At 38.4% G+C, this 15271-nt stretch overlaps 1 protein-coding gene across 4 annotated transcripts in view; it reads left to right on the forward strand.

Annotated features, from left to right (window-relative positions):
* Positions 1–15271, forward strand: part of LOC115223483 (vacuolar protein sorting-associated protein 11 homolog) — an 86435-nt gene that overhangs the window by 38145 nt on the left and 33019 nt on the right. For 3 of the 4 annotated variants that reach the window (XM_029794086.2, XM_036512605.1, XM_036512604.1), the window contains 4 exons: positions 1112–1141; positions 2506–2606; positions 8153–8236; positions 12709–12723. In XM_029794086.2, the coding sequence (XP_029649946.1) occupies positions 1112–1141; positions 2506–2606; positions 8153–8236; positions 12709–12723 (230 nt within the window). The remainder of the gene's footprint in view (positions 1–1111; positions 1142–2505; positions 2607–8152; positions 8237–12708; positions 12724–15271) is intronic. The other variant, XM_036512606.1, reaches the window with a different exon arrangement.

The following is a 15271-nucleotide window of genomic DNA, read 5'->3' on the forward strand; positions in this document are numbered from 1 at the left end:
AAGCATGTATCTGACTCATACACTGTTCGCTTTCCCAACATTTCTACATTACTGCATATGCTTTATACACACTTTTTGACAAGTTGTGGTGCACCTGAGCACAGTATACAATAATTTCATTATTATTATTATTATAAGTGTCAGAGAAGTCTGACTGGAAGAAAATGCAGTTATAGAGAAGTCTGGAAGAAAATCTCCATTATAGTAGCTGTAGCAATGGCAGATAGAAAAAAACCCACATTAAAAAACAAATACATGGGCTTGATGTACATGTTTATGGTACCATGTTGTTAGTGGGTGACCAATTAAGCATGTGGGATCTACATCAATGGCAGATACTAAGTGTGAGCTAAAGGAAAAAACAGAAGATATTTCAAATTTTCAAATTGTGTGATAAATAAAATGAAATATCTGTTTTAGCTACAGCCAGATAGAGTTGTAAAAATTCCTTAAAAAGAGAATTCAAATCTCAGAATTAATCGGTAAAGATTACTCTAAGGACAACTCCCAATATTAGTATTATATAATAATGCTAAAGAATATACTTTTCCTGTGTGTATTTGTGAATCTTGAGGGATATTGTTAATTTGGATCTTTTTGCTTTGACCGGCAGATTTTAAAAATAATTTCTAGCGGTGTCATATGAAATTGTCACCCATAATTATGACCCTAGTATCGATCTACTACATTTCAATGTTTTAGGGTTAGGGGTGAGGGGAAGGATATCTTTTTTTCTTCAGAAATGTAAATAAACCCAATCTGTTTCTTAAACAAGGGACATATTCGTACGGCACAGAATGTTTTCACCTCAATAGACGTCACTGATTGGTTGAAATTGCAGAAATTGAAGAAAAAAAACAACAAATATCTTACAAACTATGGAATTTTCTCAATAAAGCCAAGAGAAAAAGATGTTTTATAAAGACATTCTACCAGTATAAGAAGTTTAAAAGTGTTTAGTTACATGGAAATTATTTTAAAAATCTGCCAGTCAAAGTGAAAAGATCCGTTAATTTTTAAGATATTTTATAATGTTATCAGATGATCTCTGTTGTATCATTTAAATTAGTCTTTTTTTAAAAAATGTTTTCCTCTCGTTTCATATTCCCAGAGCCATTAATTGACCAAAATGTTTTGGATGGTAAGTCAGTCTCTTTCTTCTGACCTGATAATGTTGTTTATATCATCATCATCATCGTTTAACATCCGTTTTCCATGCTAGCATGGGTTGGATGGTTCGACCGGGGATCTGGGAAGCCAGGAGGCTGCACCAGGCTCCAGTCTGTTCTGGCAGTGTTTCTACAGCTGGATGCCCTTCCTAACGCCAACCACTCCAAGAGTGTAGTGGGTGCTTTTTACGTGCCACCGGCACAGGTGCCAGGGGAGGCTGAACCATTCTGTGATCATTCTTTTCTTCCCGAGTATGACATATACTTACTTGTAATTCACCTGGGATGTGTTGAACTGACTTTGACCAACGAGTTCACTACGTCCCTCACAAATGCTGACCACATCTCACCATCGGTTACGGTCGAGGCTGTAATGGACACCCACTTTCATTTCCATTGCCAAAGACTGTAGACTTGGAGGCCTGATTCAGCTTCCATGTCTGCCTTTCCTGTTGCCTGCCATATCTTCAGTTGTCCTCTTGTTCGTTTGCGCCAACCTGGGAGGGAAACCACGTTGAGCTTTTTCATGGAACTCTGAATCTTTTTGGGAAGAACCAAGGAAATTATTTCCTTATTAGAGACCTAGCCTGATTTTTTGCAACAGAGTTGGATTTCACTAAAGGCATCCAAGGGACAAGTGATGGTGTTAAGTCTGCCACTAAAAATCCAATGAAATCCACCTGATGGGCTTCCACACAGTTTCCATCTGTCTGATTTCATTCACAAGTTCATAGTAGTAGGTGCCCAATGTACCATAGAGTTGGATTGAACCTGGAGCCACATGATTGAAAAGCCAAGTTTGTGACCATAAAAACGCCGCCGCTGTGGTGATCTCATTCTCACTCACAACATCATAAGCAGAAAGTGTAACCTCTCGAAAGAGCTGTTCTTCACTCCTGCTCCAGAGCGTGGGCTGTGGGGTCACTTCGAAAAGCTCTATCTACGATGATTTCATCTCAATCGAAGGAGAGGGGCTTTCTCCGTCCAGGTTGCGGATCCGTGGAATAAGCTGCCGTAAGAGATAGTGAAGATGCCGACGACCGCTCGGTTCAAAGTCTCTCTTGACCAGAAATGGCCTGAACTCTTTGTATGACCACCCTTCCTGTACATAACTCCCTGTCCCCCTACATGGCCTTGCTTTTACTTTTTGAGCCAATAAAAATTGAATTGAATTGAATATTTACATTTCATACAATTTATTGAACAGCTGCACTTTGTTGCATCATTGCAAGAGTGTAACAGTTTGTATTTTTGCTTTTATTCTTAATTTTTCTAGTTAATTTGTTACTCTTTTATTCATTTATTTTTCCCTATCTTTTCTGTTTCCCTTTTCCAGGTGGTATCCCAAAGATCCAGAAAGCACCTGCTGAAGAATTCATTCACATCTTTGTAAGCAGTTCTGCTCGTCTGACTGAGTTTTTAGAACACATGATCAAAGTAAGCACATTTTGGTAACTTCAGAATCTTTCGTTAACAGTTTAATTATATATCTAAATTTCATTTAGAAAGCACATAAAAAGTCACTATTCAGGTGTGATCGTTACCAGCGTCACCTTATTGGCACGTGAAAAACATTCGAGCGAGGTCGTTGCCAAGTGCCACAGGACCGGCTCCTGTGCAGGTGGCACATAAAAAGCACCATTTGAGCATGGCCATCGCCAGAACCGCCTGACTGGCTGACTGGCTCTTGTGTCGGTGGCACGTAAAAGCACCCACTACACTCTCGGAGTGGTTGGCATTAGGAAGGCCATCCAGCTGTAGAAACTCTGCCAGATCAGATTGGAGCCTGGTGCAGCCATCTGGTTCGCCAGTCCTCAGTCAAATCGTCCAACACATGCCAGCACGGAAAGCGGACGTTAAACGATGATGGTGGTGATGAAAGCAGGACCCACAGTTCAATCCACCTAAGAAGATATCAAACTACAAATCAAAGGGACCATGGTTCATATTTTGTTTTTGCCTCTGCACTGTGTTTCATAGCTTATTCAGGTTACTCTACCAAATGTAAGGCTTATTTATTCACACGGTTTTGAATTAATCATACATTATCTCATAGCTTCAGGATTTCTATATGAATGTTTATTTTCAGAATAACATTGTAGGGTAGGTGTGAGAGGTCGGATATAGCCAGTTTGAACAAAAAACAGGTAGAATATTAGGGCTGGATATGGCCATTTTAAGTGCTAAAGGGTTAATTCTAAATGGCCCAATGCACATAACTGGAGATAGGTTCACCCTGAGCCCTCAAGAGACAAGTTGGAAGTTCGTGTTGGTGTTATGCCTAGGGTGCCATATATTTGGTTTTGTACTTAGCGTTGTTCTAGAGAATGTTTAAGAAACCATAAGAAAATTATGTTTGTTTTAAAACTTGAGATTACATAGAAAGTATTTTGCGTAGGATATGAGCGGTTCCCATGAGCACTATCTTTTGAATTTCTGCCATTTTGGGGTTTCCTGGTATCTGAGCTGGGTAGCAATCAGCCCCTTTTGCGATCATTCCCAGGGCACCTATGACAACAGGTATTGTTTTAGTCTTCAGGTTCCACATTTTGCTAATTTCTATTTCAATATCTTTATACTTGCTCAGTTTTTTATTATTATTATTAATTATTATTATTATTACTATTATTATTATTATTACTTTATTTTTCTTCTTTCAAATTTGCTTTCATTTCTTGCCGAGTGTCTTCCCAACTCCTAGGGCAAAGAAACTCATAGTATACATTGGTAGGCCATTAAACCAAACTCAATAGTTCGTTCATTTTTTTTTTTTTAAGTTATATTAAAATACATGAGCAGCAACAGTTCTCACATCGACAATGCTCTTCTCAATACGTGTGATGTACCAGTTAAGACAATCTTTTTCACTTCTTGCAGGGATGGTAAGCCAGGGATCATTCTCATATAATTTTCGGTTCCCTTCTTGATCATTCCTAGTGCTCCTACGATCACTGGTATTGTAACCGCTTTGAGATGCCACATTTTCTCAATTTCAATGAGTAGGTCTTTATATTTTCTGAGCTTGTCAAACTCTTTCGCTGAGATATTATGATCACAGGGGATGCTCATGTCGATCAATAAGCAAACTTTATTGTTTTGGTCTTTCACAACAATATCTGGTTTATTGGCCTTGATGGTTCGGTCTGTATGTACTGGAAAGTCCCACAGAATGGTTACATTTTCTCCTTCAGTTACAGCCTCAGGGTGGTGATCATACCACTTGTCGGCAGTTTTGATATTGTAATGCCGACTTATGAGCCAGTGGAGATATTGGCCAACTCTGTCATGTCTTAATTTATACTCCACTGGTGCTAAGACTTTACATCCAGAGATTAGGTGGTCCACTGTTTCAATCATGTCGTTGCAGAATCGGCATTTTGGGTCTGCTCCATTTTTCATCACATTGGCCTGGTAGTTCCGGGTTAATAGGCTTTGATCTTGAGCAGCCAGGATGAAACCTTCGCTCTCTGCTTTTAGCCCTGAGCTCCGTAGCCACTGATGGTTAACATCAGCTTGTTTGCTGCGGGCCACATATTTGCCGTGCAGAGGTTTCTCCTCCCACCTATCAGCCAATTGCTCGTGCGCTTTTTTTGTTGCCATTATTTTCACCTTCTTTGCAACAATAGTTGCCGTACTTCCCTCGGGTTGTTCAGTTTGGGTATCCTGCACGAGATCAATAGCAAATTTTTTGCTTTCCTTTATGATAGAATGAAGCTTCTTTCGTCTCTCGTGATTTTCCACGAGCTTTAGCATCCAGTCATTCGTTATATCGAGATATTTGGCCAGTCCAATTGTAGTTGTTTTGTAAGCTAGTTCAAATTGGATCAGGCCTCGACCTCCTTGGGCTCTGGGAAGGTAAAGGCGATCTACGTCTGCCTTTGGGTGGTGCATCCTATTACAACTCAGCAGCTTGCGTATTTTCCTATCTATATTCTTTACTTCACTCATGTTCCAGTTCAACACATTGTAGCTATAAGTAACAACTGGAACTGCTAAGGAATTTATAGCTAACACCTTGTTACGTGCATTAAGTTCAGATTTCAGGACTTCACGAACTCTCCTATAACATTCCTTCCTGATCTTCTCTTTCATGCTTGCATGCTGAATACCAGAGCCTTCATTTATCCCTAACTATTTGTATGTTTGTTCTTGCTCAAGCTCTCTTATGACTGTGTCAACATCTAACACGACTGAATTTGTGGTCTTCACTTTCCCTTTCTGGAAAGTGGCCTTGGCACACTTCTCAAGTCCAAACTCCATCCCGATGTCATCGCTGAATGCTTTCACAGTGCGCAATAGGCCTTCAAGTTCATTATTGTCTTTACCATAAAGTTTTAAGTCATCCATATAAAATAGATGGCTTATTTTTTTATTGGCAATTTTATACCCATACCCTGTTCTGTTTAATTCACTTGTAAGGGGTATTAGGGCTATGCAGAATATTAAAGGTGAAAGTGAGTCACCTTGAAAAATTCCACAGTTGATGTTTATATTTTCTGAGGCAAGTACTCCATTAGAGTGGTATAATTGGAGATTCGTATTCCACAACAACATATTGTGCTTCAGGAAGTTTGAAATCACGGGGGAAATTTTGAAGATGTCCAGCGATTTCAAGATCCATGGATGCGGTATACTGTCGAAGGCCTTTTTATAGTCAATCCATGCGGAGCTGAGATTTCTGCGCTTGTTGTGACAGTTCTCAAGGATCATACGATTAATTAGCAGTTGATCTTTGCATCCGTAAGAGCCTCGGCGGCACCCTTTTTGTTCAATGGGGAAAATATCGTTCTTCTCCATGAATGCATATGTTTTCTCCGCCAGGATAGATGTTATACATGGTGGATAGACAGGTTATAGGCCGATAGTTTTTTGGAAGGTTAGTTTCGTTATTCTTTGGGAGTAGGTAAGTAATACCACTTGCTAACCATTCAGGTGTTTTCTTTGGGTCTCTCATAATTCCATTGAGCAGCTGAACTAGCTTACCGTGTGCGCATGGGAGCGATGCGAGCCAGAAATTCGGCACCCTATCTTTACCGGGGGATTTCCAATTATGGGCCTTCGTGCGTGCCTTTCTTAGGTCTGCTATTGTGATGTCTTCCCATGCTTGTTGTTGTAAATTTTGGTAGGATCCTTCAGTTTGTATAATCCAGTCTGCATTTATGTTGTACGTCTTCTTGTCACTCCAAATCCTTCTCCAAAAGTTTTGAACTTCTTCCATGGGAGGGCGGTCTTTAACGGTTACTTTCTCCTTCCCTATTTCTCTGTAGAATTTTTTGGCATTGGATGTGAACAGCTTATTTTGCTTGTAAAACTTGTTTCTCTTCTCAAATCTTCGTATTCTTTGGGCTTTTGCTTGGACTTTTTGTTTCAGCGTTTCTTTTATTGATATCAGTTCTTCTCTTGGTGAGGATCCAAATTTTCTCTTCATCTTTCTTCCTGTTCTGGATCTTACATCATTTCCACATATTAGTTCATTTAATATTGATATTTCCCCTCTCATAAATTCAATCTCTTTTTCAATTTTACTTCTCCAGGTTTGATTTCTTCCCAGGTTTGGTTTTCTTTGTTTCTTCGGGGGCATACAGCTGGTTTCAATTGCCCTAGCAGAAGCGTAAATAATTTCATTTAACTCAGTAAAATCAGGTTTTAATTCTTGTATTATTTCATTTGTTACATAGTTGCCAATTTGAATTTGTTTTTTATTTTGGTTTGTATTTGAGAGTTTATGAAGTGGTTCTCTATCATTCATACTTGTATGTCTTACAACTTCAAGCGTATTCAGGATTTTCTGCCTCATTTCTGCCATAGACTCTCTGTGTTCTTCAGCAAATGCGAGATCTTCAGTTACTGTTGTTTTATCATTTTCCTGGCTATCTTTAACAGGTACAATAGAATTTCTTGTATCTTCAGGCCTTTGCGTACTTTGGTCAGATGGCAGTCTTTCAACTATACTGTTCATCTGATTCTTCATTTCCTTTGTGTCTTATATTTATGTCATTTTCCATTGCGTGCTTGATCGCACTTATTTCACTGTCTGTGAGTCTGTTATTTCTAAGGATATCCCTCCTCACATTTGCTAATTTGTTCTCGTCCAAATAGGGCCTACTGTCTTGATTCCATGTTCTCCATATACTGTAAGAGATTGCGGTGTGTCTCTCTTGAGATGGCCTACCTAATGCATAGTAATAAGCGTATATTACTTCTTTATACTCTTCTCGGGTCCATTTGTTCTGCTTACATTTTTCTTTCTGTGGTGGTTGTGGTGGTGAACTTGGAGGGCTCGAGTTGGGGGATTTCCCGTTCAAGTGACCATCCATGTCCGTATTCGGAGAAGAGTTTGTGCCAGTTGATGACTTTTCGATCCCAGGCTGGCTCTTCCCTGGGGGACGCGCTTCCAGATTAACCATAGGACAAGCGATTTGGTATACTGATTTAGTTTTCCTTTTAGTTTCCAAAAACATTTTGGTGCTACGATAATGTTATCATTTTTGAGCTCTGATTGGCTCGTGGGGAGACGGCCATCATTGCCGTTACAATTATATCTTATTATTATTACTATTATTATTATTACTATTATTATTATTATTGTTATTGTTATTGTTATTATTGTTATTGTTATTATTATTATTATTATTATTATCATTATTATTACTATTATTATTATTATTGTTATTGTTATTATTGTTATTGTTATTATTATTATTATTACTATTATTATTATTATTATTATTACTATTATTATTATTATTGTTATTGTTATTATTGTTATTGTTATTATTATTATTATTACTATTGTTATTGTTATTATTATTATTATTATTATTATTATTATTATTACTATTATTATTATTATTGTTATTGTTATTATTGTTATTGTTATTATCATTATTATTACTATTGTTATTGTTATTATTATTATTATTATTATTATTATCATCATTATTATTATTACTATTATTATTATCATTATTACTATTTTGCAGGTGCAACCCAACTCAAGCAGTCTGTTGTACAATACCCTTTTGGAACTCTACCTCCAAAATACTGGACATGAAACAGAACCTGTGGTTTGTTTAAAACTTTCTTAACCTCTTTCTCTGATTTGCACTTCCCTAGTCTTATTTAAATCAGAAGAAATATATATATTGGCTTGAAAAAAAACTACTTATCTTAGATGTTGTGAAACGGGTTGACATGTTCCTGAATATGAATCACAGCTATAATAATGTTGGTCTACCTACCAACTAAACTGTTCCCTGTTTTTAACCTAGCATTTGTGTTGTGCTCTGTCCTTAATCAAGACACTCAACTTCAATATGTCAGTGATATAAAGAAGCATGCATTTTGCACTAAAAGCCAATATGAGAGTGTCTCTCGCGGTTTCTACCACAGTATAGTTTGTTCTAACAGAACACCCATGTTTATGTGGGGATAAATATTACCTCTCGGTATTAATACTGCCTCTGTCACTAATATGTATTTATTATTATCGTTATTTTTAAAACGAATGTAATTTGAGAGAGATTTGCCTACTATTTCTAGCAGGTCAAACAACTATGTACTAAAGACTTCGTTAGTAGGTCAAATTAATGTGTAATTAGTTTGTTGATTTCATTATTAATTTCAAATACTTCCATTAGCAAAACTTATGTGATATATAATTAGAAGGCAATTTTGATTAATTGTTCTGTTTATAATAACAGAAATGTCTCGCCATAATAGGAGAAAAATATTAGTAATTAGTAATTAATTAACATAATTGCCAAGCTGATCAAACAAGAAAACAGCTCTGAGTGTTTCTGGTTTCCTTTATACACCATTGTCATCTTTCACGCTAAGAGTTGCTGAAGCATGGAACAAACTGCCGGCATCAGTTGTTAGTTGTCGGAGCACTGCATCCTTCAAAACTTCCATGCTTCCTGAGATTCGCCAACACTACACCTGATTTTCTCCCCTCCATACACACGCAAGCATGTATCTGACTCATACATTGTTTGCTTCCCAGACTGTGGCCATGCTGGAGCACCACTTTTTTTAGTCGAGCAAATCAACCCCAGGACTTATTCTTTGTAAGCATAGTACTTATTCTATCGGTCTCTTTTACCGAACTGCATCGGTTGTCAAGCGATGTTGGGGGGACAAACACAGACGCACAAATATACACACACACACACACACACACACATACATATATATATATATATATATATATATATATATATATATATACATATATATACATGACGGGCTTCTTTCAGTTTCCGTCTACCAAATCCACTCACAAGGCTTTGGTCTGCCCGAGGCTATAGTAGAAGACACTTGCCCAAGGTGCCACGAAGTAGGACTGAACCCAGAACCATGTGGTTTGTAAGCAAGCTACTTACCACACAGCCATTATTATTATTTATTATCTTGTATCCTGAAATACATGGTCTTATTTCTACCACTGAGAAATTAGACCAAGTGATGCCATATATGTTGGCATATATATATAAATGTGTGGATGTAGATGTAAGTAGTTACCAAAGTAGGGATTAGCCATCTTCAACGCTAATCATTTATGCTACTCCCTAAGATTTGACCCTTTAGCATTCAGATCACTCTGTTAAATATAATACTCTTTACTCTTTTACTTGTTTCAATCATTTGACTGCAGCCATGCTGGAGCACCTCCTTTAATCGAGCAACTCGACCCCGGGACTTATTCTTTTGTAAGCCCAGTACTTATTCTATCGGTCTCTTTTGCCGAACCGCTAAGTAACGGAGACATAAACACACCAGCATTGGTTGTCAAGCAATGCTAGGGGGACAAACACAGACACACAAACACACACACACATACATGTACATATATACGACGGGCTTCTTTCAGTTTCCGTCTACCAAATCCACTCACAAGGCTTTGGTCGGCCCGAGGCTATAGTAGAAGACACTTGCCCAAGGTGCCATGCAGTGGGACTGAACCCGGAACCATGTGGTTGGTAAGCAAGCTACTTACCACACAGCCACTCCTGTGCCTAATGTGTATTAATTCACATTATTTTGAATTGACCTGCATCATCTTGTAGCTTCAAGATTTCGATGATGTGATTGTTTAGTTTTAGATTACCATGTAGGATAGGTGTGAGGGGCTGGATCTGGCCAGTCCAAACATGAAGCAGGTAGAATATTTAGGCCAGATGTGACCAGTTTAAAAACGCTAAAGGGTTAAAGTTCTCATGCCCAGAGTATAAAATACCTCTCCCTCTCCCCTATTTTGGGTGGTGGGAGAGAAATTTTCTTTAGGCTAAAAAGTCTTTTATGCTGGTGTATATGGTCATTCATTTATAAAGGGCCATTGGCTGTTTATGTTTTAAGGATAAAATGGTTGGAAACATTGTAAGCGATCAAAACACACCTTATAGTGTTCCTTTATTAAATTATCAATTAACCTTATTTCTTGGGACCATTCAGTGTTTTTACAAGCATTTTGGTCTAATACACTGCTTATTGTAGACCACCAAGCAATAATCTATATATATAAACGACAAAATGTCTGTGTGTCCTTTATACAAATTCACAATTTTTCAGTTAGAGGGCTCGCACTTTCTATGGTCATTCAAAACCGTCCAAGGGTGGTCGTGCACATCGTTACATTTCCCCAGTCACCCCACAAAGCAATTAAAAAATCAATAGAAGTGACCCTTTTGTGAATTTTCTATCCAAAACCCAATCAAAATGCCCAAAACTTGATACGCCAATTGAATGCCAGCTAGCCGTATGTGATTGGTCAGAGATTTGGACAGTACTCGCGTGTATGTGCGCACGCACGCAGCTGTATATGCATGCACTAGCACTATATCTCTACTGATGACAGCAAAGAAACCAGAGACACCTGGAGTTGTCTCCTTTGGTCTTGCTTACCTCAAAACGACCCTATTTAAGTCTACTTTGATTAATTTTGATGTTTAAAAAAAACATTGGTAATAGTTAATCCACAATTATGTTACTAAAATAGGAAGTCGGTGGCCCCTTTTCTGCAATGTACATTAAACATTAGAGCTGTACTTTGTGATATTTCTATATTATTATTATTATTATATTATTATTATTATTATTATTATTACTATTATTATTATTATTATTATTATTATTATTATTACTATTATTATTATTATTATTATTATTATTATTATTATTACTATTATTATTATTACTATTACTATTATTATTACTATTATTATTATTATTATCATTATTATTATTATTATTATTATTATTAATAATGATAATAATTTATAAAAATCAATGTAACTCTTCCACAGAGGTAAATAGACAATAAGGGAGAGCATGAAGGGATTTGTAATAGAGATTGTTTATTGAACAGATTAATATTTCAACAGATCATCTGTCTTCCTCAAGTTCATCATCATCATCATCATCGTTTAACATCCGTTTTCCATGCTAGCATGGGTTGGACGGTTCAACTGGGGTCTGGGAAGCCAGGAGGCTGCACCAGGCCCAGTCTGATCTGGCAGAGTTTCTACAGCTGGATGCCCTTCCTAACGCCAACCACTCCGAGAGTGTAATGGGCGCTTTTTACGTGCCACCGGCACGGAGACCAGTCGGAGGGGGGGGGGGCTGGCTACGGCCACATTCAGATGGTTCTTTTAACCAAAATGTAAAATGAACCCGAAGAAGACAGACAATCTGTTGAAATATTAATCTCTTCAATAAACAATCTCTATAATTTTTTATTTATTTATTGTTGTTATTATTATCATTATCATTATCATTATTATTTGTAATATTATTATTATTATTAAGGCAGTGAGCTGGCAGAATCGTTAACATGCCAGGCAAAATGCTTCAGGCATTTCATCCGTCTTTACAGTCTGAATTTCATTGAGGCCAACTTTGCCTTTCATCCTCTTGGATTGATAAAATAAGTACCAACTTAATCAACTTACTCTTCCTCTGACCTTGCTGGCTTTGTGCCAAAATTTGAAATTATTATTTGAGAGATGCAGCATGAAGTTTTGTCAGTGAACAGGTCGTGGTCTCAAAGCGACGAAAACATTTTGACAAATTAAACTTAAATGTTGAAGCGAATCAAACGGCTTTTGTGTGTTTCTTAAATGGCTTATAAACACCTTCCACGCTGCAATTATTATTATTGTTATTATTATCATTGGTAGATGTGTTGTAGGGTTTATATGCCCTTTTGTGTTCTGAGCACAAGTTGATAAAATAAGCATTAAGTATTGGAAGGGGGAGCTCAACTGCTCACCCCTTCTTTAATCCATTGCCTTGTGCCTGTTCTTACCTTATTATCCTACCTTATTGTATAAAACAATATATAATAAAATAAATTGTTAGTATTATCATTTTCCTTAATCACATCCGTTTGGTAATAATTTTTATTGCTGACCTCGGTAGGTTGAAATCTTCTTTTAATAGTCAACAAATTGGAAATTATCATCTTTACCATTATTTATCTATTTTGTTTCTTTACATGTGATGATGGCACTTTTGCGCTTTGATTCTGGATTTTTTTAAGGCCAAGTCAAAAACGGTATAATTTTTAAGAATGAATCTTTTCTGATACCTTATTTTCTTCCTTCCTCTCTAACATCTAGCCTCCCTCTTTACCATCATTAAAAGCTACATCATCATCATTATCACCATCAGCTTCCCTTTTTCTCTGCTTTTCCCTGCTGGCAAGGGATGGATGGGTTGCTATACTAAGCAGGTTGAGGGACCACATCTCACTTATGCATTTTTGGGGTTTTTTTGGTGGGGGACATTGTTTCTACAGCTGGGGGTTTCTTTGTAACATATCCCAGTTTGCAGTTTGCTCTGTATGCATTTTGTGGCTCCTACACCAGAGGGATTGCTTCGACGACCATGAAGAACTGAAGAACATACACTGGAAATAGTTGTGTCCAAATTCCTGGATACAAGCATGAAACCATGGTACAGAAACAATTCTAAGCACTTCACTCATACATACTCTATGCTCTTTGGGATTCTTTGAGTCCATGTGAGCACTTTGCTATTTTACAAGAAAATCAAAAGCTCCAACATGTGTGTATGGTGTGTGTCTGTATATATTGAATTAGTGTTTAAGCACTGGAGATTATATATATATATATATAACAAACACATAACAAATACCATCCGATCGTGGCCGTCCGCCAGCCTCATCTGGCACCTGTGTCGGTGGCACATAAAAACACCAACCGAAGACCCGGCAAGACTAGTCAGGCCATAACCCGTGGCCCCTACTTGGGACGTAGTCAGTCCACCTTTGCATACCTTCCTTCCTTCTTGTGACACTTGTGAAGACCTGTGAAGACCTGTTGAGGCAAGTTAAAATCAAATCAAATCAAATCAAAATAGATGAACATCAATGGAATTTGTATCTTTGTGGTACCAGTGCCGGTGGCACACAAGAAAATCATCCGAACGTGGCCGTAGCCAGTACCGCATCGACTGGCCTCCGTGCTGTGGGCACGCAACAAACACCATCCGATCGTGGCCGTTCGCCAGCCTCATCTGGCACCTGTGTCGGTGGCACATAAAAACACCATCCGAAGACCCGGCAAGACTAGTCAGGCCATAACCCGTGGCCCCTACCTGGGACGTAGTCAGTCCACCTGTGCATACCTTCCTTCTTGTGACACTTGTGAAGACCTGTTGAGGCAAGTGAAAATCAAATCAAATCAAAACAAATCAAAATAGATGAACATCAATGGAATTTGTATCTTTGTGGTACCAGTGCCGTGGCACACAAGAAAATCATCCGAACGTGGCCGTAGCCAGTACCGCATCGACTGGCCTCCGTGCTGTGGGCACGCAACAAACACCATCCGATCGTGGCCGTTCGCCAGCCTCATCTGGCACCTGTGTCGGTGGCACATAAAAACACCATCCGAAGACCCGCAAGACTAGTCAGGCCATAACCCGTGGCCCCTACCTGGGACGTAGTCAGTCCACCTGTGCATACCTTCCTTCTTGTGACACTTGTGAAGACCTGTTGAGGCAAGTGAAAATCAAATCAAATCAAAACAATCAAAATAGATGAACATCAATGGAATTTGTATCTTTGTGGTACCAGTGCCGGTGGCACACAAGAAAATCATCCGAACGTGGCCGTAGCCAGTACCGCATAGACTGGCCTCCGTGCTTTGGGGACGTAACAACACCATCCGATCGTGGCCGTCCGCCAGCCTCATCTGGCACCTGTGTCGGTGGCACATAAAAACACCATCCGAGCGTGGCCGTCTGCCAGCCTCGTCTGGCACCTGTGTCAGTGGCACATAAAAACACCATCCGAGCGTGGCCGTTCGCCAGCCTCGTCTGGCACCTGTGTCGGTGGCACATAAAATCACCCACTACACTCTCGGAGTGGTTGGCGTTAGGAAGGGCATCCAGCTGTAGAAACACTGCCAGATCTGACTGGCCTGGTGCAGCCTTCGGGCTCCCCAGACCCCAGTTGAACCGTCCAACCCATGCTAGCATGGAAAACGGACGCTAAATGATGATGATGATATATATATATAGAACTCACATAAAGAATCTTGCAAACCAAATCCAAAAACGAAATATATATGTATTAAATTAGTGCTTAAGCAGTGGGAAAATATATGCATTGAATTGAAGCATTCAGTTCTATGACATACCATTAAACTCCAACCCCTAACAGGAATGGATTTGCAAAACTGAGAAAAACAAATGTTCGGAGAATATTTGGAAGAATCGAAAACAAAGGATTAGGCAGACAGGTTCTACGTTGTTGCTGAATTTATTTGGATTAACATCCAAATCTCTTCCCAAGTTGCACGTAACTGTCTTAAGGGGAAGTTACACACTTTTGTTGTCTTAATCCTTTTGATACCAATCCGGCTGAAACCGCCTCTGGCTCTGTAGTACAAATGTTTTGTTTTTATAAGTTTTAAATTAAAATCTTCCACCAAACTTTAGTCACGATTTATGTTCCTATCACTAGCTTAATGATAACTAAGTTAATTTGCTAAATTTTTTGTTATATTTAAAATTAAAATTAAAGAAAAACAGAGCATCTCAAAATAAATACGGTAACGAAAGGGTTAATACATATC

The sequence above is a fragment of the Octopus sinensis genome, linkage group LG23 (assembly GCF_006345805.1).
Source record: "Octopus sinensis linkage group LG23, ASM634580v1, whole genome shotgun sequence".
Classification (NCBI taxonomy): Eukaryota; Metazoa; Mollusca; class Cephalopoda; order Octopoda; family Octopodidae; genus Octopus; species Octopus sinensis.